We start from the raw sequence: 24396 nt of genomic DNA, 5'->3' as shown, positions 1-24396 counted from the left end.
CTCTTTACCTAACTACACAAGGTTGATCAACAATCACTATGTGGCATATGGTGTGTAGTCATCTAGCTATGATTGGGACACCGTCTTTTTCCCCCTTAAAGATTGAATGGCTTGATATGTGATATGTAAGCTATGATTTCAATCTTGTGGGCGAGAACATAGTGTTCTAGAAAGCATGTCGTGATTCCTAGCTTCTTTATAATAATTGAAAAATTCATCATAACTAAATTGTGTTTCGAATTGGAGTTGAGCGTGCTTTCTAACACAATATTTTCTCATTGATATCGAGCTTTATTTAAATTAGAGTGAAGTTCTAATGAAGGAAAGTGAGAGCCCCTTCAAAATTTGAGCCCACTTTGGTGCATCCCTTATTTTATGTCTTAAAGCTAAATGTGTCTCAATTCAATAGGAAGCTGGGTGCTTGGCCAAAAAGTGCTTCAAAGGGTCTAATCTTGAAGCACCGTGTTGACTTCAACGTATAGTAAAGAGATCGCCCAAGGACGATGTTGAGGATCTATGTAAATGGAAGGCATAAACTGTTTAATGTTATGTTTACCCATTGCAATTGAGATGATTTGGACTTGCAAACTATTGTCTCATATTGAATTAACTAGCCACAATCTTCAACACTTTTAGATTTGAAATTCGAACCTTGGTTTGAAGGTAGATATTGTGGATACGACGTAAAATGAGGGTAGATATTGGGGATACCTATGGAGTAAAATGGACTCTAAAATCAAGAACTCTACTACATCTGATGCTCGAATTAGTTTAAGTGGTATATGTTGCATAGTTTGTGAAAACAATAATGTATGCATTTCTTGCTATGTCAGAAGCTGCCAATTGGAAAGGTTTATGAATAGGTGACTTAATATTTGACATGTTGGAAGGAATGTATGTAAATGGATTTATGCTCTTAACTGCAGCAAGAAGAACTTGGTTCAAATCATGGTTGAGACCATGATGAATTGTAGGATGGGCCGTACAAGAAATGGCTAGAATGGTGGTCGATGATAGTAGAGAAGGCCATCATAGATGTGGAAGAACATAGGAGGCTTAGAAGATTGTATCTGGTTTGTGTTTCAGTCAGCTTGCCTAAAACAAAACAAAACAAGGGAGAGACTAGATACTACTTTCACCCTCCTTATAATGAGTGAGAAATTAACCATAACAACAGACACAAGGAAAAATACAAGACATGTGACAACAAACAAGATTGAAGAATCTGCTTCTTCTAAAGAATCTCAATGTTTCAAAATTTAAGCCTCTTATTCCTGATTCTATCAGGGGAGTCTTGCTCAACCTTGCCAAAGATGCCAGACCAGAAAAAGACTGCATCTTTGATGCTTCCCAAACTTAAAATTGGCCCAATTGCATCAGTCACTCTCTTTTTCTGCAGAAAATTAGTCATAAAAAAAGCTTCAAATCAGGCCATATGTGTCTTGTACGAATGGAGCTTCCCCTTCTCAGACTGAATCATATCAACTTAAAATTAAATGCATCCAAGAATTCAAAAATGGGGAAAATAAAAAACATGTCCTTGCACCTTAATTTGGGAAAAAGGTACGAAGTTTCAAAGGTATCCAGATATGCATTAGGATTCTATAAGGTTGTTTCTTGGGGTTTTACAGGGTAAGTTGCCTTTTCAGGTAAACAGAGAACTTGTAATAAAAGAGGAAAGGCCTTCTACAATGTTAAAGAAGTGTGCTCACACAGTTTTTGTCTCCAATCCAAATAATTAAGACGTTAGGTTGACATGATTTGGACCCACGCATCCCTTGTGACAAACTATGGAGTACAAAATCGGTACTTGCAGACTAATGCAGCTCCTATCATGTCTAGGTCACTTGCATTTGAAGTGGAATGATTTCTCTATACAGCCTTTAAAATCACAGCATACATGCTTATGCAATACGGCAAAGGTACTAGTAATGCAGATGATATCATGTGTTAATCAATCAATTGAAAGGCATAGATATACATAAATCTACAAGATTATACTTGCAGTTCTCTGCTCCTTGATCTTCAAAGCCCGCTCTCGCCACGATCCTCGCTGCATGGCTAACACCTGTTCATGATCATGAGAAAATCTTAAAGTTGTGCAAATGTTTCATCTTCTGCAAAAGATTCAATTTCTCTAAGGCTGCCAATAACTACAGATTGTGATGGATGCGTTTCAAAACCAAGGATGCACGTCAAAATACAATAAAGGAAGCCCTTTCCACTTAATATGGAGATGCATATGCAGCAAATGAGAGAGAGAGAGAGAGAGGTGTATTAACGTCTTCAGGAGACCTTGCGGGTCTATGAGACAAGATACAAGATATATGTAACCCAGACAAGCCACTATGGGCTGAAGCAAAGGGCTCACTAAGGCCCTTGCTGAGTGCTACGAATGCAAAAAACTAGTACAAAATATAGTAGGAAAAAAAGAGCAATCAAGTACTGCTCAGAACCACAGCTCCTAGTACATGTGGGGGCTCTATATAACCTGGCTCCCTAATGGCCCTCAGATGTGATCCAAAGAGCTCACGTATCTATTTCTGTCAGGCGGTGGCGGGGCACACTCTCCTGGATCTCTGTATCCGATGGGCTACATCGAGAGTAATGCCTCGTCTCTGGTGGCCCTTTTGAGGAGGGCTGAGATAGGTCAAACCTCAATTGGGCATGCTCTGGTCGTCCCACGTGTCGTGTATGGTCTCCGCGTTTCTCGTCCAACCACATCCTGGTGACGGGTCTCACTGCTGATCCATAGTGCTCTCATCTCCTCGAGCTCCTCCCCCGTGATCTCATCTGGTGCTGGCTCGGATGCATAAAAATTAATGACACGTGTTTGTGCTCGGCCTAGCTCAGTGTCCTGAGGCATCGACTATAGCTGACCTCTAGCCTGCCGCAAAAGGGAATCTCTGTGTCTCTGCATCTCAATCAGGTAGAGTCCAATGCAAACCTGGTCAGGGAAATGTATCAGTCGTGTGAGTGGTCCGAAGCCGAGCCCCTCCTAAAAGAGACACTGGTATCACCCTAGGATCTCATAGTAGGCCGAACAAACACAGAGAAAATGCTTCTCTGTCTCGACCTCCCAGCTCTATGGATACTCGGTAGAAAGAGGCTTGCTTTTTGGCATGCTTTCGCTGTTCCCTGATTGGTTGCTGGCTAGTTATTGCGTTTGGGTTTGGGTTTCTTTCCTCGCAAAGAAGGGTTGATTTATGTTGTTGGGCAGTGGCCAGGGAGGCTATAGATTGAGGCAACCCGCTGGGAAGTGTTTGGTTGTTTTGATTGCACCAGAGTTCAGCTCTTGAGGGCTTTGACTTGCAGTTGTTTAGCCATATTTGGCCGGTTGGGCACTTGGTTGTAAGATCGTAGGAGTGGTTCAGACAATGGATGCTATTGGGGTCTCTGTTGCATGCTTTGGTTGGCTGAGGATAAAGGATTGTCTAGTGATTGGATGCCGTTCACCGTTTGAAGTTGAGCAGGGAATTACAGGGTGGGCTGGACGGAGACTCTGCGGACGTTGGTTTGCCTGTGGTGTAGCTTCCCAGAGACCTTTGTAATCAGCCGCTTGGCTTCAAATGAATGTTAAATAAATACCGCAAGGGGCACCAACGTTTGGGGCCAATCGGTGTCCTTGTTTCTGAGTAGGAGCGCTCTAGCTCCCCTGTGATTTGTTTGTGGTGCATATTTACTTGTCAATTTGCTGTGTATGCTGTAATTAAGTGGATCCTACCACCCTTTACGTTGTTGAGGTTGGTTTCACTAGGTATGCCAGCCACTCTCCTAGCCTCAATCCGCAACTGGTGGGACGAGACTCGTATCTGTCCGATAGCAATCCGCAAGGCGTGTGAGACTCTCCTATCATCGAGGTACTGGGGCTTGATGTCAGATGATGAGACCATGCTCCGATATCCTCAGAAAGTGGTCATGATAGAACTGGGTCTTGGTGGGAAGCTCCTGATCTTCCCCCCCAAGCCCGAGATGTGTGAAGCTGGAGAATGTCTAACCGTATGATACGGTTAATCTCATCATGTGGAAGGAGCTCCGGTGGTGCATCCATGCTGTACTGAAAGGGGGGGAGCCAATCCATCTAGATACCGTGGCTATCAAACCATGTGGACACCCGCGCATACCATGCTGTATCAAAGCCTCTCTCTGCCAAGCGTTGGGATGATTCCAGTGCCAGTCTCGGTAATCTCCATTGAGGTAGGGCCCAAACTCTGTGGAGAAAAGTCACGGTCTGAAAGAGGGCATCCACCTGGAGAGGTGTCATGGCGAACTCTGCCTGTATGATCTGATGGGGAACTGAAGGCTTACTCCGAATCATCCTAGATCCCATGATCACCTATAGCCTCTCAAATCCCTTCCAGCCAGTAGCTGAAATGTCACTCCCCCAAAAAGGTGCTACATACATGGTAGTCGGTCAGCTAGCCCTTCGTCAGTGGAATCCTGGAGATGCGCCTGGAAGCATTGTCTCTCTAATCAGGCTAGGGAACCCTTTCCTCGTGTGAGATCTGCTCTAGCGGCATGGGTCATCATGAAGCCTGGTCCCGTGAATACTGCCCCTAGGTACGTGTAGGACTGCACTATCTCCATGGGTTCCCCGCGGTAAGTGAAACTATGTCGATGTCGATGTTGATGAAGCACTGCATGGGGTATGTTGAAGATCATAACCTTGGTTTCCCAAGGTTGACTGTCAGGTCCCTCTCTCTACAGAACAGCCTCCAAGTGTTTCTGCAATCCCTCAGCTGAGGATGAAATGAGGACTATGTCATCTGCATATAGTAGTATCTGTACCATCAAATCAGCTACTGTGGAGCCCTCTCCTCCTAGGCGATCAACAAAGGATGTGATCTCATCAATGTATAGCCCAAAGAGGGTCGATCAGAGAGGGCAGCCCTGCTTTACCCCTATGGTGCTCTCAACCCAATCTGATAGCCCCCCAGGGGCGTGGACTCACCCTCTGACATACTCCCATAGACTCATCACTCCCCAGATCTTGACCTCTGGGAGATGCAGCTCATGTAGTCGCCTAATCAAGTGAGAGCGAGGGACTGTGTCAAAAGCCTTCAAAAGTCCATGAAGCAAGTGTAGACCTTCTGGCGCCTCGACTTTGCCTCCTCGATGATGGCTCTTAGGGTAAAAATATGGTCCAGTGTGGAGTGCTGTCTCAGGAAGCCTGCCTGCCCAAGAGCCCGCTATCCATGGTCCTCTGTATAACTATTGATCGCCCTCTCCCGTATCGATCCATAAATCTTAGCCAGAGTGTGGCCAATCATGAGAGTGCGGTAATTCTCAGTATCCATGGGGTTCCTTGCCTTATGTATCGGTACAATGTGGTAGTGCTCCAAGTAGGTGGGAATCATGACATACTGCATGGTCGAACAGCTACACTAGAATCGGGACCGACCTCCTGTCCATGTGCGAAGTGCTCTATACGTAGCCCCTCATGGTCTGGTGCTCTCCGATTGTGCAGACGAAGGAGGGCATTCCTCACGTTCTGCGCAGTGAACAAGTGACAAGTAGTGGGTCTGGGCATAGAGGACATATCTGGTGTCATCTAACCTGGGATGTCGTATAAGGAGCATGCATATCTGTGCCAAATCTCTGGGCCCGTGATGGGAATGGGCCGTTCCCTCTCTGATAGGAATCCCCAACCGATAGTCGGGTCTCCCCCTCAAAAGGATTCGACCACCTCATCAATCCTGCGAGTGAGAAAGTATGATTCTTAAGTCATGTCATCCGACGTGAGATGAGGTCAAGTGTCCCAGGGCTTGCTCGCGTGTGAGGTGAGCTTTCATCTCCTTACACTCATCATCGTACCAGGGGTTCTGAGGCATCTTCCCAACCGGGGCATGTGTGGGTCGAGTTGTACGGAAAGATATGATGGTATCCTCGTGTACCACTGAAGCCAGAGTGGCTGATACCTGAGCAAGATCTACCTCCGCTCCATGTAGGGTCGGAAGCTCTCGAGCTAAGTGACTCACGTAAACTGGATCGAGAGTCCAGTCAAAGTGAACATGGATCCGAGTAGGCACATGGAGGACTCTCTCTGTGACTGGCCTGGTAGTGGAAATATAGAATGTTAGATATGAGTGATCAGCACCGAGTGGGAGAAGGGGTACTACAAAGTCGTGAATCTGAGATGTGAAGGCAAGGGAGCCCATCAAGTAGTCCACTTTGCTTGTCATTCCTCCATGTGGGAAACAAGCGAGTCCACAGGATGATGGCCATCTCTGAAGGCCATTGTATATGATCAGATCATATACTGGTCCCATCATAAGTAGGTGCCGCCCATACCCTGTCACGTGTGGAGCATCTGCTGAGCGTCTCACTATCCCAAGCTCAATTGCATCTAACTCTGGTACGATGAGGGAATTGGATGCAAAGTCAAGTAGTCCCACCTCGTTGTCCCGTGTGCGTCACCAAGGAGGAGGGTGTCACCCTACTAGAGAACTCTGTGATATCATCATGTATACTCGCATACGGGCTGTTCCATTCTGTGGCAACCTCATGTGCATAGGATGATGTATCCGGAGGAAAGTAGCACACCACAATAAAGATCGGTCGTGCCTCTTGTATCTGAACTCTAATCCACATGTGCTGTGCATGTTCCTCTTTCCTAACTACTGAAAGGAGTGGCCTGAGAGCTGATTTGAAGAGGACAGCCACACCCCCAGAGCCTCGTACTCCACTATCTCTCCTTTCCCTCCTATGGGCAGACTCCCATGTGTATCCTGTCACGGTGGGCAGCCCTCTCTCTGGGCTCTTGTGTGTCTGGGTATAGAAAACTATGTCCCTTTCAGTGTATGTCTCCAGGAAACCTCCTGGGTCAGACCAGAGGGTGCCATTGCAGTTCCAAACCGCCATTTTCAAGTCCCCTTGTGCCCTCTTCCCCTGGGTCTGACACTCTCATGTGCTGTCTATTTCTCCTTCTTCTCTTCCTTCCCTCTCTCCCCTGTCTGCTCTCTCTCTAATAATGACTTTTCCATCCCTGTAGGCAGCCCATTTACCTATGTCTCTTGCTGCCATAACCCAAACCATTCCCTCTCTTTGATGTTCCTGCTGCAGCAATGTGAGGTCATCATCCAAGTATATCCTTCAAGGTTGCCCTCATGCTCATGAGAGTAGACCTGTCCACAATTGTTCAGAGTTTCATTACAAGGGGCCTCAACTTTACCAACCCTCCATGCTGTCTCGCATGTGAGGTTGACTCCCATTTTGGTGAATAAAATCTTGGCATCTGACATGGGGGTGTCTCCAACTGTTAAGCCTTTGACTAAGACATTTAAAGCCTTGATGTTCCTTCTTTTTTCTTCCTCCAAAGCTTCAGAGATGATCTCTTTCTTGGGCGCTGCTGCACCCTCTTTACCACATTCTTCCATTCTAGCATATCTGCATTCCCTTTAGTGATTTGTTGTGAGAACTCAGCATGCTTACCTTGTATGGTAGTTTGCAAGGCTGCCATCCCCTTCTTGAGCTTTTCATTCTCAAATTTCAGCACTTCCATTGCATTGCACGTCCCTTCCGGTGTCCCTTGCATGTCCCTCAGCCGCTGTAATTATGTCCCCATGGCTTGCATTTTTCATTAAGGCTATTCTTTTCCGCTTCCCGTGTTTCTTTCTCCTTCTCCCTTTCATCTTTCTTGCTTTTCTCCTTCCATTCCTCTTGCATACGCCCTCCTTGTTTCTTGATTTCATTCAATGTTTTGTCAATGTGTGCTTTTTCTGCCAACAGTGCCACATTGGTGGTCTCAAGGCTATCTACTTTCTCAATCAAAGCCATACAAATTTTACTGAGGTGAGTCAAGACCTCGGAAGTATTATTGGGTGGTGAACCTGCCATGTAGACTGTCATTGCACTTTCGAGAGCTTTTACATAGCCCCATGTCGTCATGATCCAACAGTGTGTTTGCTGTTCACTGTTCAATTTTGAGGTTGTTTTGACAGCTTGGTTTGATAAATCTTTAAGAGAGAGAGAGAGGAGACACAACCATGCACTGCGCATGCACACACCCACATCCAAAATACACACAAGTGTTGCAGAAGTTTTGAAACAGCAAGAGAGTTTGAAACCTCCGCGAAACCAGAAATATTTTTACCCCTACCATTGTCACAAACAGACGTGATCAGATAACAAAGAGATGAATTTTCAGCATTCATGCATGAAATTGATGCATTATGCAAAACTAGATGTAAGATAGTTGAAAATTGAATCAAGATAGAATACGAATCTTAAACTTGGACAGCTTCTCTACCATCAATCAAGAGACTTGATACACCATGAATAGTAGAACACACATGATGTAATCTACACTGAAGCTCCAAGTCTTTGGGAGGAAGCTCCCTGCTGCTCCTCCCTGCTTGTCAGGCCTAGCCCCTCCCCATTGCGATCTGTCCCTCATCCCATTTCACCTTTACCCCCTGATCCCCTCGTCCATTCACTCCCGTGTGCACAGCTCCAGCCCATGACTGCCCCCCCTTTCACAATTTCTGTTCTTCTTCTCCAGCAAGGTCAGGCTGCTATGCATCCCCCATTGGCCCCCTGCAATGGGTGTGCTGCTGCTCTGCCTGGCAGGATCTCTACAGGCCTCCCTCCATGGGCTATGGGTTCACAACTATGTGGCCTATGTGATGCTTACCCTGGGTATTTCATGTTGCCCCTCTGTGGTCTTAGCCCTGCTCAAGGGGCTTCTTGCCCCCCTCTGCAGGGGGTCTTAGGCCTGCTCAAGGGCCTTCTTGCCCCCCCACTCCCCCTGCCCCGAGTTGACATAGAGTGAAGCCCCTCATATCTGCCTTCTGCCTCCTTCCCACCCCACTGTGTGCTGTTGGGAATCCTCGTAGATTGTCTTGACGCCCCCAGGGTTCGTTTCAAACCCATCCCAGCCATTTGACCCTTGGGATGTCTTCTCAAACCCCCTCCCTGTCCTTTGCAAAGGCTAGATGAATCCAGGAACATTCCCAAACTCATCCTCTAAAAACACAACATAGTGCAGTTTCAATCTCACGATAGTCCCTCATAAGATTGAAAACCATAAACTCCATCACGCATAGCAGGGACTAGCTACTATGACATCCCCACTGACGTCATCAGCGCCCAACAGTGGGGGTAGACCATAGTATAAAAAATATGCTCTCACACATACAAATCCACACACCCACACATACTTGAGCATCCACTTATACAAAGTCTTCGTACTGAGTTTTTGTCGGCACTCCGGACGTGAAGGGCAGACTCAGCCATGACGAACGCTAGCACTAAAGGAGAAGGCTAATCAAAAAGTAGTCCAAAATCTCTTCATTCAAGCTACAACTGCTTGTGAAGTCTAAACGATTTCATTTTAGTCTCTCCCAAATGAGCATCTAAATCTAGCTGATAGGGCAAAGGCAACTCTACAATCTTGAATATCTTAAAGGTAGCCTTATGCTGCCATTCCTAATGCAGGTGAAGGTGATCCATGACCAGCTTCTTCGAAAGACCACAAAAACAAGATGAGCCAAAGCATAAAGCAATTGCATTAACCATCAACCTTCCGATGAACAAGGCTCCTTGTGATCCACACAAATACACAAGGTACCACCTATCTTATAGGCTCCCATGTCTCAATCACCCTGTCCATGGTAAGTCTTATGACTGCTTGTGCTCTCTCATGATCTTCAACCTCATCGTGTTTTGTAGGATCCGAGGCCTTCTTCCCGTTGGCGTAGTAAGGCCATAAACCCTTGGACATGAGCAAGTATGTGACGTGTGTTTGCCAAGAATGGAATCCTTCACCATTAAACCTCTCAATGGCTGAGATTTCTTTGGCCATTGAACCAACTGAGATTGAAATTATCCTCAACACATAACCAAAAGCGTGTAGAGTTGAATAGATTATAAAAGTGTTGTAAAAAACGCTTATGAATTTCAATGCTGCATCAAAATGCTTGCAATGACTTTTCCGGGCTTCAATGGATAGCAAAATGTAGCAAAAGAACCAGGTCCTTGTGGAGTGAAAACAAGGCTATGAATGTTGGAAAATGAATGGTCACCTCCCCACTTGTAAGCCCCCAAATGAGATTTGCATTGGGAGCTGGACCAGAGAGAGGAAGGGCAGCACATGAGCTGCCATGTGGGCAGCACAAGGAAAAGCAAGGACCTGGCAGTGATGACATGGACAAACAAAGGGCAGATGATGTCAGCAACTGTACGGTGATGCCACGTGTCTGCCAGTGGATGGCTGGAGCAGGATCTAAGGGCTGAAACAGGCCTGAACAGATGCAGGACCAGCAGGACTACATGGAGGACAGAGGGAGGGCAAAGAGAGGAGCAAGGGGGGCTGGCCCCTCGCCCTTATATAGGGGCTGGTTGGGCTGAGCCAACCAGGTCGGTTGGGCCAGCCAACCAGGTCGGTTGGGCCAGCCAACCAAGTCGGCCCACAGACCAGCAAAGGGGCTGGGCCCCTGCATGGAGAAGAGGGCCTAAAGCCCTGGTTTTGTGAGCCCCAAAGGGGGCGGCTTTGTAGCAGACAGGTCGGCCAGCAAGGGGGTCGGTTCAGCCCCCTGCTGGGTCGTTTTTTAGGGCAGGCCCTTGGGCCTATAAAAGGTGGCCCTTTTGGCTCATTTACCATCACCTAGAGCAGCAAGCAGCAGATCAGTATCATCTGGGCCTCATCCAGGAGGAGACAAGAAGGCTGAAGAGCTGCAGACTTGGCTTGAAGGAGGTGCCCACCTAGGCTGAGGTTCCGGACAGCAAGGTGGAGGGATCCTTTGGACAGAGAGTCTACATACGCTCAGTGGAGCACGCGGGCTCAGAGATCTAGAGGTGCTAGGCATTTAGCAGGAGAACCCTTTGGTATTGTATCTTGTCCAGTTTGTGGAGCTTCTATATTTGTCTCTGAGGACAGACTATTTGCTTGTCTGCACATACACATGAATGTTGTGAAGTACACACACTTGATGAAGCATTGATTCCATAGTGAACACTTCCGCGTGTAATTGCTGGGCTAACTATCAGTCTTCCGCTGCGGGATACCCTCTGTGTAAGAGGTCACTTTTCTAACCAGGAGGGCCTTAAAAACTCGGTCAACTGAATGGCTGACTTAGTTTAACAGAAACCTTGTAAAAGGGATAAGGGCCCAAGACTTAAAACTGCCACGTGTCTCCAAATAAAACCTTCTTTCACCTTAGCAAAAAACGCTTTGAGGATTTCTGAAACAATGCAAGAAAGGGCAACATCATCAATGTGGTGAGTCTTTGTGCACATAATCCGGCTGAGTAGGGTCCGAAATATGTAAGCTCTTGGCAGCAACAGAAAATAAGCTTCGACAACTTGGTAAACTGTTCCTAGAAAACAACCGGCAACAGAACAGCACAAAAGGAGTCGAGACAATGGCACATAGAGAAGGGAAAATTCTGGCGACTCTTAGCAGATATAGAAACGCCTGGTAATGCTGCATCTGATGAACAGTAGAATAGCAGCTCTGAAACCACTCTCTGATAACTTTGCCCAAGAAAATAGAACCTCCAGGCGACTGATAAGGAATCCATGATGGCAGGAACCCGCAATCGGAGCAAGAAAAAACACCAGCAATGACAGCCTCAGGCGTAATGCTGCATCTGATGAACAGTAGAACAGCAGCTCTAAAACCACTCTCTGATAACTTTGCCCAAGAAAATAGAACCTCCAGGCAACTGATAAGGAATCCGTGATGGCAGGAACTGGCAATCGGAGCAAGAAAAAACACCAATGATGACAGCCTCTAGTAATATTGCCTTCTCTGGAAAACGTGACAGCAGCACATAGTAAGACGGCCTCCTCCTGAGATAAAATGATGTCGCCCAATATTTGCAGACGAAACCTTCTCCAAGCACGTATACTTGTCGAATACTTCAAAGATCTGACGAACTAGTTGAAGTAAGGTGGAAGAACCAACTAAAGCAGCTAAGCACCATTAGCAGCAATGGCAACAGAAGCTAGAGAGGAGCTGCAAAAGGAAGGAAAGTGGCCTATCTTGGCTCTGATACCATGTTGAAATGGAGGTGAGAGAATAGAGCGCTAGAGACACCTTGCGAAAACGTGAGAAGAGAGATAAGGTGAGGCTCCATCACCCAATCCACATCCTATCGACGACACATCGACCAATCACGTTGATGTAGATTCACACCCTCTAATTATCCTGATGTACAAATCTCAACAAAAGTATGACCCAAGTCAAGTCTCTCTAAGTCTATGCAGACACCCAACCCTTAGCATAGGTCACAGAGGAGGGCCCTCCGTTCCTTATGATAGAACAACCCCCTAGAGGTATTGTAGAGGTATTGGCCTCCGAATTCTTCAGACTTGCCCTCACAACCTGCGATCTCACAAGTAAGACCCAACATCCCAATCGCTAATTCCCACTTGGGAGAGAGAGAGCACAATCTCCTCCAAAGAGCACATCGCACCAAACCTCCCCAAAGGTATGTTTGTTCTCTCTTCCCCCTACTTTGCCTCATTGTAGGCCATCATCTACCAGTTGTATTGATGCTCTTTGGGCCCTGGTATGTGCCATGTAGCTTTAGTTATTTGCACTTAGGTCACCTAGTACTTTTAGTGTCTTATGACACCTAGTACTAGTGGTACCACTAGGACACTGTCCTAGGGTTCCCCTTTATTTGTACTTTGTACTTTCATTTGTTAGTTGTTGATGTGACGGCTTTCAGCGTTCTGCTCCACGTTTGTATCTCCTTCCGCTTCCTTGAGCCTACACTCATGACATTCATCAAGACCCAATCTCCTACACCATCCTTCACTTTGAAAGCCGGCCCTCCTGTCCAAACCCACACCCCTCCCTTTTCCTCAGAGCCTACTCCAAGAGGACCCTTGCGCACCAATCTCCTTCCTCCTTAGGATTATGGAACTATCTAGACATCCCGACGACCTCTACCTATAAAGGTCACCTAGTCTTCCTCCAGCTTGGAAAAGCAGAATCAATAAGAGTTATTGGCAACTTGGGGCATGGTGGCAGGCTAACAAAGAGATGATCTCCCCATCTTACTTGCTAGATGGAGAAAGCGTCATCAGCCATTACATCTAGGATTCCTCCCCTCCTTCAAAGCGGCAATCGAAACTCTCACCACAGGACAATGCTTGGGAGACTGTTGCCAAACTGCCTGAAATATTTTGGTAGCATGGTGCAATCTAGTGATTTGTTTGGGGGGGGGGGGGAAGCCTGCAGTTACCGTTGGCATGACACCGTCTAAACCATATGAGCCATTTGGGAGCAACATGGAGGCATTCTAGGAAGACCGCCAAACGACCTGAGAGGTTCTGCAAGGCATGGCTTGACGTATCTTCTACATTTTCACAAATTGAGGAATCCATTGTTTGAGTGGTCCTCCATACAGTTGTTGGCGCCAGCTTCCGGGTGCCCTAGTGTCATGTGCACAGATTGGTATCTGACATGTACTGGGGTACACAACACTAGCTCAGGTAGCCTGGGGAGGCTTAGGGCTAGGTAGGCTTGATTCTCGGGTTGAGTGGCAAGGGTACGAACCAAATTTAGGTCTTCGATATTTTTGCCGCATTGGGCCAAAGTCTATAAAAGGGGCCTGAAGGTTCAGTTCTCGGAGAGTCGATGGGAGCAAGTCTCGTTCCCAAGTGCTAGGTCTGATCCTGGATTGAGTCGCAGACGTGCAGACGCGCGCCTGCATCTTAGCGTAGCCCAAGGCCCAGCAACAAATCCCAGGCCTCCAGGCACCACCTGGTGGTATGGGACACCAGGCTGGTTAGGATCTGGTTGGGAGTTCGTGCCAGTAGCTTAGCACGTGGCTCAAAGGGGACATCTCCTGATTCGGGATTGCATCCCATAGATGTCATGGTTGGGTGGTGAGCAGCCTGCTCAGATTCCCCACATTTAGTGTGTTCTTGTGTTTCCTTGTAGATTAGAGCTTTCACGAGTGCTGGGGACGTGTCCATTGGTATCAGAGCCAACTCTTGAGGTAGGAATCTCTGTAACGAGTAAATTTGGACGAGATTTTCTCCAGGTATGCCTCAAATTCGAAATTCATGTTCATGCTCTACAAGTGCTAGTTGGTTCATCGTTTAAGGGTTGTGGTTCTGAAGGAAGGAGAGAGAGTGAGAGGAAGGGTGAATTCGTTGCTAGATGTGAAGGGCAGAGAGAGAGAGAGAGGTGTAGTTAGGAGGAAGCAATGAGGTCCGGGTAGAGAAGTGCGAAGGGAGCCGTGAGGCAAGCGTAGTGCTGAGGTGAACCGAGAGGATCCCGTGTACAAACTATTAAGCAACTAACAATCCCCAATTTCTGGGGCAATCTATACAGCTTACAGGCCAGCCAAAAGGCCAGCCACCTCAGCCAAATAAGTGGCCAGAAAGCCCAGCTGGTCTGGCCGACCAGCTGGCCGACCAGCTAGGTCTGACCTATAAAGGCACAAGCCCCCACACTCCTCTAGACAGGACAGGACCTGCAGCTGCTTCTCTTCTCCTCCATGCTTTGCTGCAGCCCCTCCTGCTCCACTTCTACCTCTCCTCTTCAGATCTGCTCCTCTCTGCCAACTGGCTGCTGCCTTCTCTCTGTCTCTCCTTCCTGCCTCCTGGCTGCTCCATCTTCTCCTCCAGATCTGCCCCAACTTCTGCTCCTCTGCTCCAGATCTGCTCCTCTGCTTCAGCTCTGTCCCTTCTGCTCCACATCTGTCCCGTCCTGCTCCAGATCTGTCTCTTCTGCTCCACTGCTCCAGATCTGTCCCCTCCTGCTCCAGATCTGCTCCTTATCTTCATCATCATCGAGCTACACGGAGGACTGCGTTACGCTCCCTCTGCTGCTATCTTTTCTACAGTTTCTCTACATGGAATCATCTTTCTGATTCACCTCAGCCACGGTCCTTGAAACACGACAGCTTGAGGTTCTTGTATTCAGTTTTTCATATTACCGACAGGCACTATGTTATCTGAGTTCCGTTCTTCAGTTGTGTCTGAGTATTGTCTACTTTTTGATCGCTCCACTGCAAACCCTATCGTTTCTCTATATGGTATCAGAGCCATGGTGAGCTAAAGACCCCAGATCTCTGGTGATCTAAAGATCCTGCTTCTTCATGGAGGCCATAGGTCCAGGGAGCATCACTCCTATGAACATATCAGTTTCCTTCAGATCTGCTCCTCTCTGCCTCCTGGCTGTTGCCTTCTCTCTGTCTCTCCTTCCTGCCTCCTGGCTGCTCCATCTTCTCCTCCAGATCTGCCCCAACTTCTGCTCCTCTGCTCCAGATCTGCTCCTCTGCTTCAGCTCTGTCCCTTCTGCTCCACATCTGTCCCATCCTGTCCCCTCCTGCTCCAGATCTGCTCCTTATCTTCATCATCATCGAGCTACACGGAGGACTGCGTTACGCTCCCTCTGCTGCTATCTTTTCTACAGTTTCTCTACATGGAATCATCTTTCTGATTCACCTCAGCCACGGTCCTTGAAACACGACAGCTTGAGGTTCTTGTATTCAGTTTTTCATATTACCGACAGGCACTACGTTTTCTGAGTTGTATTCTTCAATTGTGTCTGAGTATTGTCTACTTTTTGATCGCTCCACTGCAAACCCTATCGTTTCTCTATATGGTATCAAAGCCATGGTGAGCTAAAGACCCCAGATCTCTGGTGATCTAAAGATCCTGCTTCTTCATGGAGGCCATCGGTACAGGGAGCATCACTCCTATGAACATATCAGTTTCCTCTTCATTCCACTGCGCACTAAGGGAGAGAACTCCATCTTTTACTCCCATCCCTCCCTCCCTTTCAGAACTCCATCTTTTACTCCCATCCCTACCTCCCTTTCAGAACTCCATCTTCTACTCCCATCCCTCCCTCCCCTTTCAGTTTCCGACTTGACACTCCCCATTCCTTCGAAAGAGGGGGTCATGATCCTTCACCTCTACCACCATCGGCATCGACTTCCAGGATCTACAAGTTCTCCCTAGGCGGGTCCCTTTCTGTTCAGATGTGTCTGCATGGAGGCAGGGATAGACTCCTCTCTCCCGAGGTCCAAGATCGGACACACACTGGCTCACTGTTCAGCTCCGACCTCTCTGGATTATCAGTGCTGCTACAACAAATTTGTTCTTTACCTTTGCTCTTTCCTCCACCTTTCGGCGGTGAGAGGGGGTGGCTTATTCTCTCAAGCTTCACAGTGTTCTTATTTCTATATGGTATCATACGTGTAACTCAGGCACTTGAGGAAGTGAACAATTCCCTTGCAAGGGCACTCCTCTTGTGACCTTCTCTGCATTTTTTGCATTACATCCCTACACGAAGCTCCAAGCTCACAATGTCTGCCCCTCCAAATTGGCAATTGAGAGGGGGTATTAAGCAACTAACAATCCCCAATTTCTGGGGCAATCTATACAGCTTACAGGCCAGCCAAAAGGCCAGCCACCTCAGCCAAATAAGTGGCCAGAAAGCCCAGCTGGTCTGGCCGACCAGAACTGGCCGACCAGCTGGCAGGCCCACCGACCAGCTGGCCGACCAGCTAGGTCTGGCCTATAAAGGCACAAGCCCCCACACTCCTCTAGACAGGACAGGACCTGCAGCTGCTCCTCTTCTCCTCCATGCTTTGCTGCAGCCCCTCCTGCTCCACTTCTACCTCTCATCTTCAGATCTTCTCCTCTCTGCCTCCTGGATGCTGCCTTCTCTCTGTCTCTCCTTCCTGCCTCCTGGCTGCTCCATCTTCTCCTCCAGATCTGCCCCAACTTCTGCTCCTCTGCTCCAGATCTGCTCCTCTGCTTCAGCTCTGTCCCTTCTGCTCCACATCTGTCCCATCCTGCTCCAGATCTGTCTCTTCTGCTCCTCTGCTCCAGATCTGTCCCCTCCTGCTCCAGATCTGCTCCTTATCTTCATCATCATCGAGCTACATGGAGGACTGCGTTACGCTCCCTCTGCTGCTATCTTTTCTACAGTTTCTCTACATGGAATCATCTTTCTGATTCACCTCAGCCACGGTCCTTGAAACACGACAGCTTGAGGTTCTTGTATTCAGTTTTTCATATTACCGACAGGCACTACGTTTTCTGAGTTCCGTTCTTCAATTGTGTCTGAGTATTGTCTACTTTTTGATCGCTCCACTGCAAACCCTTTCGTTTCTCTATATGGTATCAAAGCCATGGTGAGCTAAAGACCCCAGATCTCTGGTGATCTAAAGATCCTGCTTCTTCATGGAGGCCATCGGTACAGGGAGCATCACTCCTATGAACATATCAGTTTCCTCTTCATTCCGCTGCGCACTAAGGGAGAGAACTCCATCTTCTACTCCCATCCCTCCCTCCCTTTCAGAACTCCATCTTTTACTCCCATCCCTACCTCCCTTTCAGAACTCCATCTTCTACTCCCATCCCTCCCTCCCCTTTCAGTTTCCGACTTGACACTCCCCATTCCTTCGAAAGAGGGGGTCATGATCCTTCACCTCTACCACCATCGGCATCGACTTCCAGGATCTACAAGTTCTCCCTAGGCGGGTCCCTTTCTGTTCAAATGTGTCTGCATGGAGGCAGGGATAGACTCCTCTCTCCCGAGGTCCAAGATCGGACACACACTGGCTCACTGTTCAGCTCCGACCTCTCTGGATTATCAGTGCTGCTACAACAAATTTGTTCTTTACCTTTGCTCTTTCCTCCACCTTTCGGCGGTGAGAGGGGGTGGCTTATTCTCTCAAGCTTCACAGTGTTCTTATTTCTATATGGTATCATACGTGTAACTCAGGCACTTGAGGAAGTGAACAATTCCCTTGCAAGGGCACTCCTCTTGTGACCTTCTCTGCATTTTTTGCATTACATCCCTACACGAAGCTCCAAGCTCACAATGTCTGCCCCTCCAAATTGGCAATTGAGAGGGGGTATTAAGCAACTAACAATCCCCAATTTCTGGGGCAATCTATACAGCTTACAGGCCAGCCAAAAGGCCAGCCACCTCAGCCAAATAAGTGGCTAGAAAGCCCAGCTGGTCTGGCCGACCAGAACTGGCCGACCAGCTAGGTCTGGCCTATAAAGGCACAAGCCCCCACACTCCTCTAGACAGGACAGGACCTGCAGCTGCTCCTCTTCTCCTCCATGCTTTGCTGCAGCCCCTCCTGCTCCACTTCTACCTCTCCTCTTCAGATCTGCTCCTCTCTGCCTCCTGGCTGCTGCCTTCTCTCTGTCTCTCCTTCCTGCCTCCTGGCTGCTCCATCTTCTCCTCCAGATCTGCCCCAACTTCTGCTCCTCTGCTCCAGATCTGCTCCTCTGCTTCAGCTCTGTCCCTTCTGCTCCACATCTGTCCCATCCTGCTCCAGATCTGTCTCTTCTGCTCCTCTGCTCTAGATCTGTCCCCTCCTGCTCCAGATCTGCTCCTTATCTTCATCATCATCGAGCTACACGAAGGACTGCGTTACACTCCCTCTGCTGCTATCTTTTCTACAGTTTCTCTACATGGAATCATCTTTCTGATTCACCTCAGCCACGGTCCTTGAGACACAATAGCTTGAGGTTCTTGTATTCAGTTTTTCATATTACCGACAGGCACTATGTTTTCTGAGTTCTGTTCTTCAGTTGTGTCTGAGTATTGTCTACTTTTTGATCGCTCCACTACAAACCCTATCGTTTCTCTATACAGACTGGCTGCTCAGGAAACACGCTGGCATGCAGAAGAAGAGCGCGAAGAGATGCCCAGCAGGCTAGAGCCAAATCGCGATCTAGGCCAGGTGCTATTCGGGGGGGCCTGGAGGCTAAGAAAAGCACCACCTCCTCCAAGTTTGGAGGGTGGGCTTTTGAAAAGCAGGGCTTTCTAAAAGCCTGCTTACCCGCCTTATAACTCGGCCACTTCGTCTCTTACTCCAAACATGTGGACTGTGCATGCTTCAAGCTACTGTACGCCATCTTGTTCAAGAGCCAGATACGTTGTATGGCCTGCTGCATACGTCCGTATGGCACAGCCAGGAGCGGGAGTATTCGGGTTAAGAGATTCGAGCTGATCATCAGCTCATACCAGCCTACCTTTTTCATTGGCCAGCCTTTCCTTTCTTTCGTCACCTCCTATCTGGCCATCTCTCACTTCTTTCCAGAAATGTTGTAGTTTGCCAAGGAATCTATTAGAAGTGCCCAAGATCGGGACAGATTTTATGCTAATAGACATCGTTCACCCAAAGAGTTCTCTGAAGGGACGATGGTATATTTACGTATTCCCAAGGAATCCAAGAGCCTAAGTACTAGTTTGGTTCTGAAATTATCCCCTAGATACTGTGGTCCGTTCAAGATTATTAAAAGAATTGGACCAGTTGCATATAAACTAGAATTGCCTCTTGATGTTAAAGTACATCCAGTGTTTCATGTCAATAGACTGAAAGAGTTACTGGGTGCAGATGATCAACTTGTTTCTCCTCAAGAAATAGTAGAAGTTATAGATTTGACTTTTTTTCCACATGAACCTGAGAGTATTCTTGAATTTCGTGAAAGACAGATTCGTAATCGAACTATCACGGAATACAAGATCAAGTGGAAGGATCGTGTTGAGGAGGATGCAACATGGGAGACATTACCGAACCTCCAGAGGACATTCCCGAGTTTTTTAGCGAACTTAGGAGTAAGTTCTTAGAGGAGGGGAAGTATGTCATGTGCACGGATTGGTATCTGACGTGTACTGGGGTACACAAGACTAGCTCAAGTAGCCTAGGGAGGCTTAGGGCTAGGCAGGCTTGATTCTCGGGTTGAGTGGCAAGGGTATGTACCAAATTTAGGTCTTCGCTTATTTTGGCGCATTGGACCCGAGTCTTAAAAGGGGCCCAGAGATTCAGTTCTAGGAGAGCCGATGGGAGCAAGTCTCGTTCCCAGGTACTCGGTCTAATCTTGGATTGAGTCGCGGATGCGCGCCTGCATCTTAGCATAGCCCAAGGCTCAACAGAAGATCCCAGGCCTCTAGGCGCCACCTGGTGGTATGGGACACTAGGCTGGTTATCAAAGTTTCTAATAGACGGTACTTTTCTTTTGGGAAAGGGGAAAAAGAAGAAGTGAGATGAGCCTCTAGATTGTGCCCTTTTCAGACTATAGAGTTCCTGTTTAATTGGAACTTTCAAAATTTTCATCATGGTTCCAAAGAATTTCACCAATAGAATCCAGTTGTCGGCTGCAGTCTTCCAAAATGTCAAGATGATGATGATAATTGCTCCCAATAACTCTCCCCAGCAAACAATGGCACATTCATTCTTGGCTTCCCATAAAGTAATCTTTTCTGAGCCTTGATACACATCTTCTACATATGGGATTAGGACAGTTATCAAGATTTTCTTTTCCAAACAAGCCACAAAAGAAGCTAGTGATGTCCGTCATTTCAACGCATCAGCTGCTCATTACTCTGTACAAGAAGGAAGGGTCTACCTGGTCACTCAGTAGATTGTTTGCCTGTGGAGTTAGTTCTGATTGCACCCCAATGGTAGTATTTCTGGCTAATTCTTCCATAGAGCTGACGTACTCTCCTCTTTTTGGAACAGTTTCTTTTCCCCCACTAGGCACATCCGTAGGTGCACCAAAAATGGCAGCGTCATGAGCATCTTTCACTTGAGCTTCCCTTCTTGCCTGCAGAACTTACAACAAACACTAACAGTCTGAAATTTGTCCAAGTTAGGGCCCCAATTTCCCAGCCACTTATGGAAAGTGTTTTCCCTAAGTGCCGGAATAAAGCAAAATTAAATGTAACATATTACTTGTTGGTTGGAGGACACGAAGGTGCTTCCCGTGTTTTGAAGAAAGGCAGTGTCATCACGTGCTCCTGTACCATCTGCATATAGTGCGAGTGGTTAGGTTAAAAAGAGTATAACCAAAACACTACGATTGTAACTGGAAAGGTACATTACGATTGTAAAGGGGTAATCATAAAGTTTACAAGATCATATGAACAAGGATTCTAACATAAAAACTTTGTAAGACTCTAGTATTCCAATTATAACAAGGTGATAAACCACTATAGCCCCTGCTAAGGTGAACATTCCAACAATAGAAAGGGTCACAAATTAAGACGGAATAAGCATCTGTACATAAGCCCCAAAAAGGTGGTAATTAACCTCCTTGTATTTCAAGGAGAACATAAAAACGTGGAGAAAACGATCATGATCCCATAAAACCTTAGCAGGGTCAATCAAGAATTATTTGAAGGTGTAGATGAGAAAGAAAAATAAAAGAGAGAGATGTAGGAAAGGGATAAAAGAGCTGACCTCCAAAGTAATCAAGCTTGGCATCATCATCCAAAGGAGCCTCTTTGTTGAAGTCAAAGCGTTCCCATTCCCCGCTCATGCCCTTGGCAGAATCTTTGACAACTGTTAAATGACCAGGTGACGTACAGATTCAAACACAACTCATAAGCCACCAATATACCATCAATACTAGCCCTTAATTTAGGTTTAAAAATAAGAAGAATTACAACAACTGCAAGACAATCACTACCAGTTTCTGAAAGCTGCAACTTCATTTTTGCTCTCACTTTTTCAGCTGGAGTCTGCACAACTTTTTCCAGGAATTTGATTAGCACTACGGTCTGTTCAATTTGGGTAAAACCAGCAACCCAATGCTGAACATTCTGTACGGATCTTCCCCATTCACCCAAATGCAAATATTCACTTCATGCAACTATCAATTTTTAAAAGAAAAGATAGGCAGTAAAGCCAAAAAACATAGGCTTGAGTAAAAAGCTCGTCCTTTTTCCTGAAAATACTTAGAACTATGGCCCACACGCAAAACCAACAGAAAATTATGTGCAACAAGAGCAACAAATTTTATACATAAATCAAACCTACAAAAACAGATGGTGGGGCACAAGGCATTGACTTACCATCGACTCAAATCCTGGAATGATTTTGGAATAATCATACGTTGTGGACTTCTTCTCACCAAGCCTGTCCCTCTGAATCATCTTATGTTTTGCATCCCTTCTATACTCACTCTCTTCTTTCTTTCCCATGCGTGGTGAGCGACTTCTATGGCTACGATTTGAAGACCTCTGAGTGCCAAGGTTGGACTCTCCATGTGAACGGTGTTGATCTTCGGAACTGTTAGCACTTGACAATCGCCTTCTGGCCTTTCTTGAGGACCGCTTGAAATTTATGCTGCCACTATGGCTTCTCCTTCTTGCTCTTGGTGTCCCCCGCTTTCTTCTTGCCCTTCTGTCAGCTGAGGAGGTGCTGCTTTCTCGGGCACGAGAATGAGAAAATGAAGTGCCCCTATTCTCCAAGGAGCTGGAACTTTGAGAGCGCCTTCTGCTCCTCCTCCTCCTCCTCCTCCTGTCTCTTGTATCAGGGCTCTGCCCACTAGAGCTGTCTCCACTATAAGAGCTACGACTAGGTGACTTGCTACTTTTATGCCTGTGTCTTCTTTTCCGTTTTACATCAAAGCTGGAGTGCCTTTTTGCAGAGTGACTGCTATCTCGCACCTGTGAGCCTCTACTTCTACTTTCTGAGTGTTTATGATCTCTTTCAGGGGAGACAGTCTTACTCTCCGTCAAAGATACCCTCTCCCCTATACCCTGTTTGACATCATGTTCAAGTCGAACATCATTGGCTTCATGTCTCTTTTTTAATTTATCTCTGACAGTAGCAAGCCTCGTTTCTTTCTCAATCGCTGCATAACTATTCCGAGGGCTCCCACCCTTGACAAAGTTGCGTGATGAAGGATTGGAGTTGCTATCTGCCAGCGTGTCCGATGCTTGTGTGCCATAACCAAGACCTTGTTTAAACCGTGCAGCACCTCCACCCTTTCTAAGCAGCTCGTCATAGTAAGCTGCAGCCTTATCTTCTTCCATGGTTACAGGTATCGTGTTTTGATATTTGGGAAAACGAGAAATTGTCTGTAACAAAAACAACGAGCACTAAAGTGAGACGTGTGTGAGAAACCACTCCACCCTATAGGCTGCCTTAAAGACACTGATATGCATTGTAGTTTCATCTGTCACAAGGCAAATTCTACAAAATTTGCGGTTTGCAAAGATACGAAATTCCCTTTCTTCTACTACGTATCGTGTTTTGATATTTGGGAAAACGAGAAATTGTCTGTAACAAAAACAACGAGCACTAAAGTGAGACGTGTGTGAGAAACCACTCCACCCTATAGGCTGCCTTAAAGACACTGATATGCATCGTAGTTTCATCTGTCACAAGGCAAATTCTACAAAATTTGCGGTTTGCAAAGATACGAAATTCCCTTTCTACTACGTACAGTTCCTTGTTACATAATCATAGCCGTACTGCAAGTTTGTAAAAATCTATGGCATTCTTTACTGAGTTCTGTTTCGAAAATTGTAACTGTAAAAAATCAAGCGATTAGATCCTGAAGCTGTGACAGCTGAGCGGCACTTACGTTGCAATCCCATTCACAGCCTGCTAATAAGGAATCTGCCGTGGAACGTCCAGGTATTCTTGTGTGTCCATGGCGTGACGCTTTCGACAAGTTGCTATGATTGTTGTTTCAGTGATCCTGCAATTTGGTTTGCAGTGCTCATTTGTGTAAGATAAGAGCACTTGTCCCAAATACTTTGTAGAGAGAATGGCAGTAGTGTCTTCTTGATGGAATAGTCTTATATATATATATATATATATATATTATAGTTTATGTATTATAGTTTACGAGAGTGTCTTCTTACCATAGTTGCCACATGGCAAGCCCGCGTATGCCTTCTTTGCTTAGGTACGCTCGGCAAATTCAAATTTTGGTGGACAGCACGCAACCACGTGGCAGGCGTGCACGGCCGCCTTCTCTGGTTGTGCAGTTGCACGTTGATTTGCCTCTCCTCCCACTTGCCAATTTCTTTGTTTCTTAAGGCCCTTAACACACCAAAGAGTGCCTGCCCATCATAAATGGGGGGAGCCAATTAGGATTCTCCATTGGTGTGGATGGGCGCTCCCCCCTTTACACACAGCAAAAATTTAGGGGAGTCCAAAAGCTGAGTCAAATGCCACCTCGTGCCCATGATAATATATTTCTTGGGCAGGAAACTTTGGCTACCCAAGTTTGGGCACCCATTTTTCAACCAATCAGATTCAAGTACAGGATCATTTCCCATAAAATGCTCCCTTTTTATAAAGATTCTTGCTTGGGCGGTGTGTAACCCCCTTGCCCATTTAAGACTCTCCAAAGCTTTTCTTGGCCGCCCACAAGTTGGGCACCTCTGGGGCACCCTTTGGTTGTGTGTAACCACCCTAAATCCTCTTTTTTGGGAGGTTTCTGAAGGTGACACGTTTAGAAAGAGAACATTGAGTTCTAGAGAGAGAATAATGTCAATTTTATATAAAATATAGACGAATTAAGGAGTATGATCGCCTTAAAAGACATTGTCAATCTAAAAATGAATAAGGGTATGCGGCATAAACATACAAGATGTCTACCATCTAAATTTGAGTTCAACATAGTTATAAAAGTGCACATGAGATTATACATGATGCT

At 46.7% G+C, this 24396-nt stretch overlaps 1 protein-coding gene across 2 annotated transcripts; it reads right to left on the bottom strand.

Moving 5' to 3' along the window:
- Positions 1-1146: 1146 nt before the first annotated feature.
- LOC147888933 (serine/arginine-rich splicing factor) lies at positions 1147-23513 on the bottom strand. Of its 2 annotated transcripts, none has more exons than XM_087392520.1 (8): positions 23314-23513; positions 21794-22804; positions 21409-21460; positions 21180-21281; positions 20673-20746; positions 20347-20544; positions 1982-2068; positions 1147-1393 (listed from the first exon to the last, which is right to left on the bottom strand). In XM_087392520.1, exons 2-7 carry the CDS (start codon positions 22757-22759, stop codon positions 1988-1990), a joined length of 1473 nt encoding a protein of 490 aa, XP_087248646.1. In that variant the 5' UTR covers positions 22760-22804; positions 23314-23513; the 3' UTR covers positions 1147-1393; positions 1982-1987. The 2 variants fall into 2 exon arrangements, with proteins under 2 accessions (XP_087248646.1, XP_087248645.1); XM_087392519.1 differs by having other exon boundaries at positions 1148-1393; positions 2002-2068.
- Positions 23514-24396: the final 883 nt, after the last annotated feature.

The sequence above is a fragment of the Dipteris shenzhenensis genome, chromosome 21 (genome assembly GCF_047967505.1).
Source record: "Dipteris shenzhenensis isolate YYH24624 ecotype China chromosome 21, Dip_SZ_1.0, whole genome shotgun sequence".
Lineage (NCBI taxonomy): Eukaryota > Viridiplantae > Streptophyta > Polypodiopsida > Gleicheniales > Dipteridaceae > Dipteris > Dipteris shenzhenensis.
The sequence above is the reverse complement of the archived record's forward strand: the minus strand, read 5'-3'. Positions and strand labels throughout refer to the sequence as shown.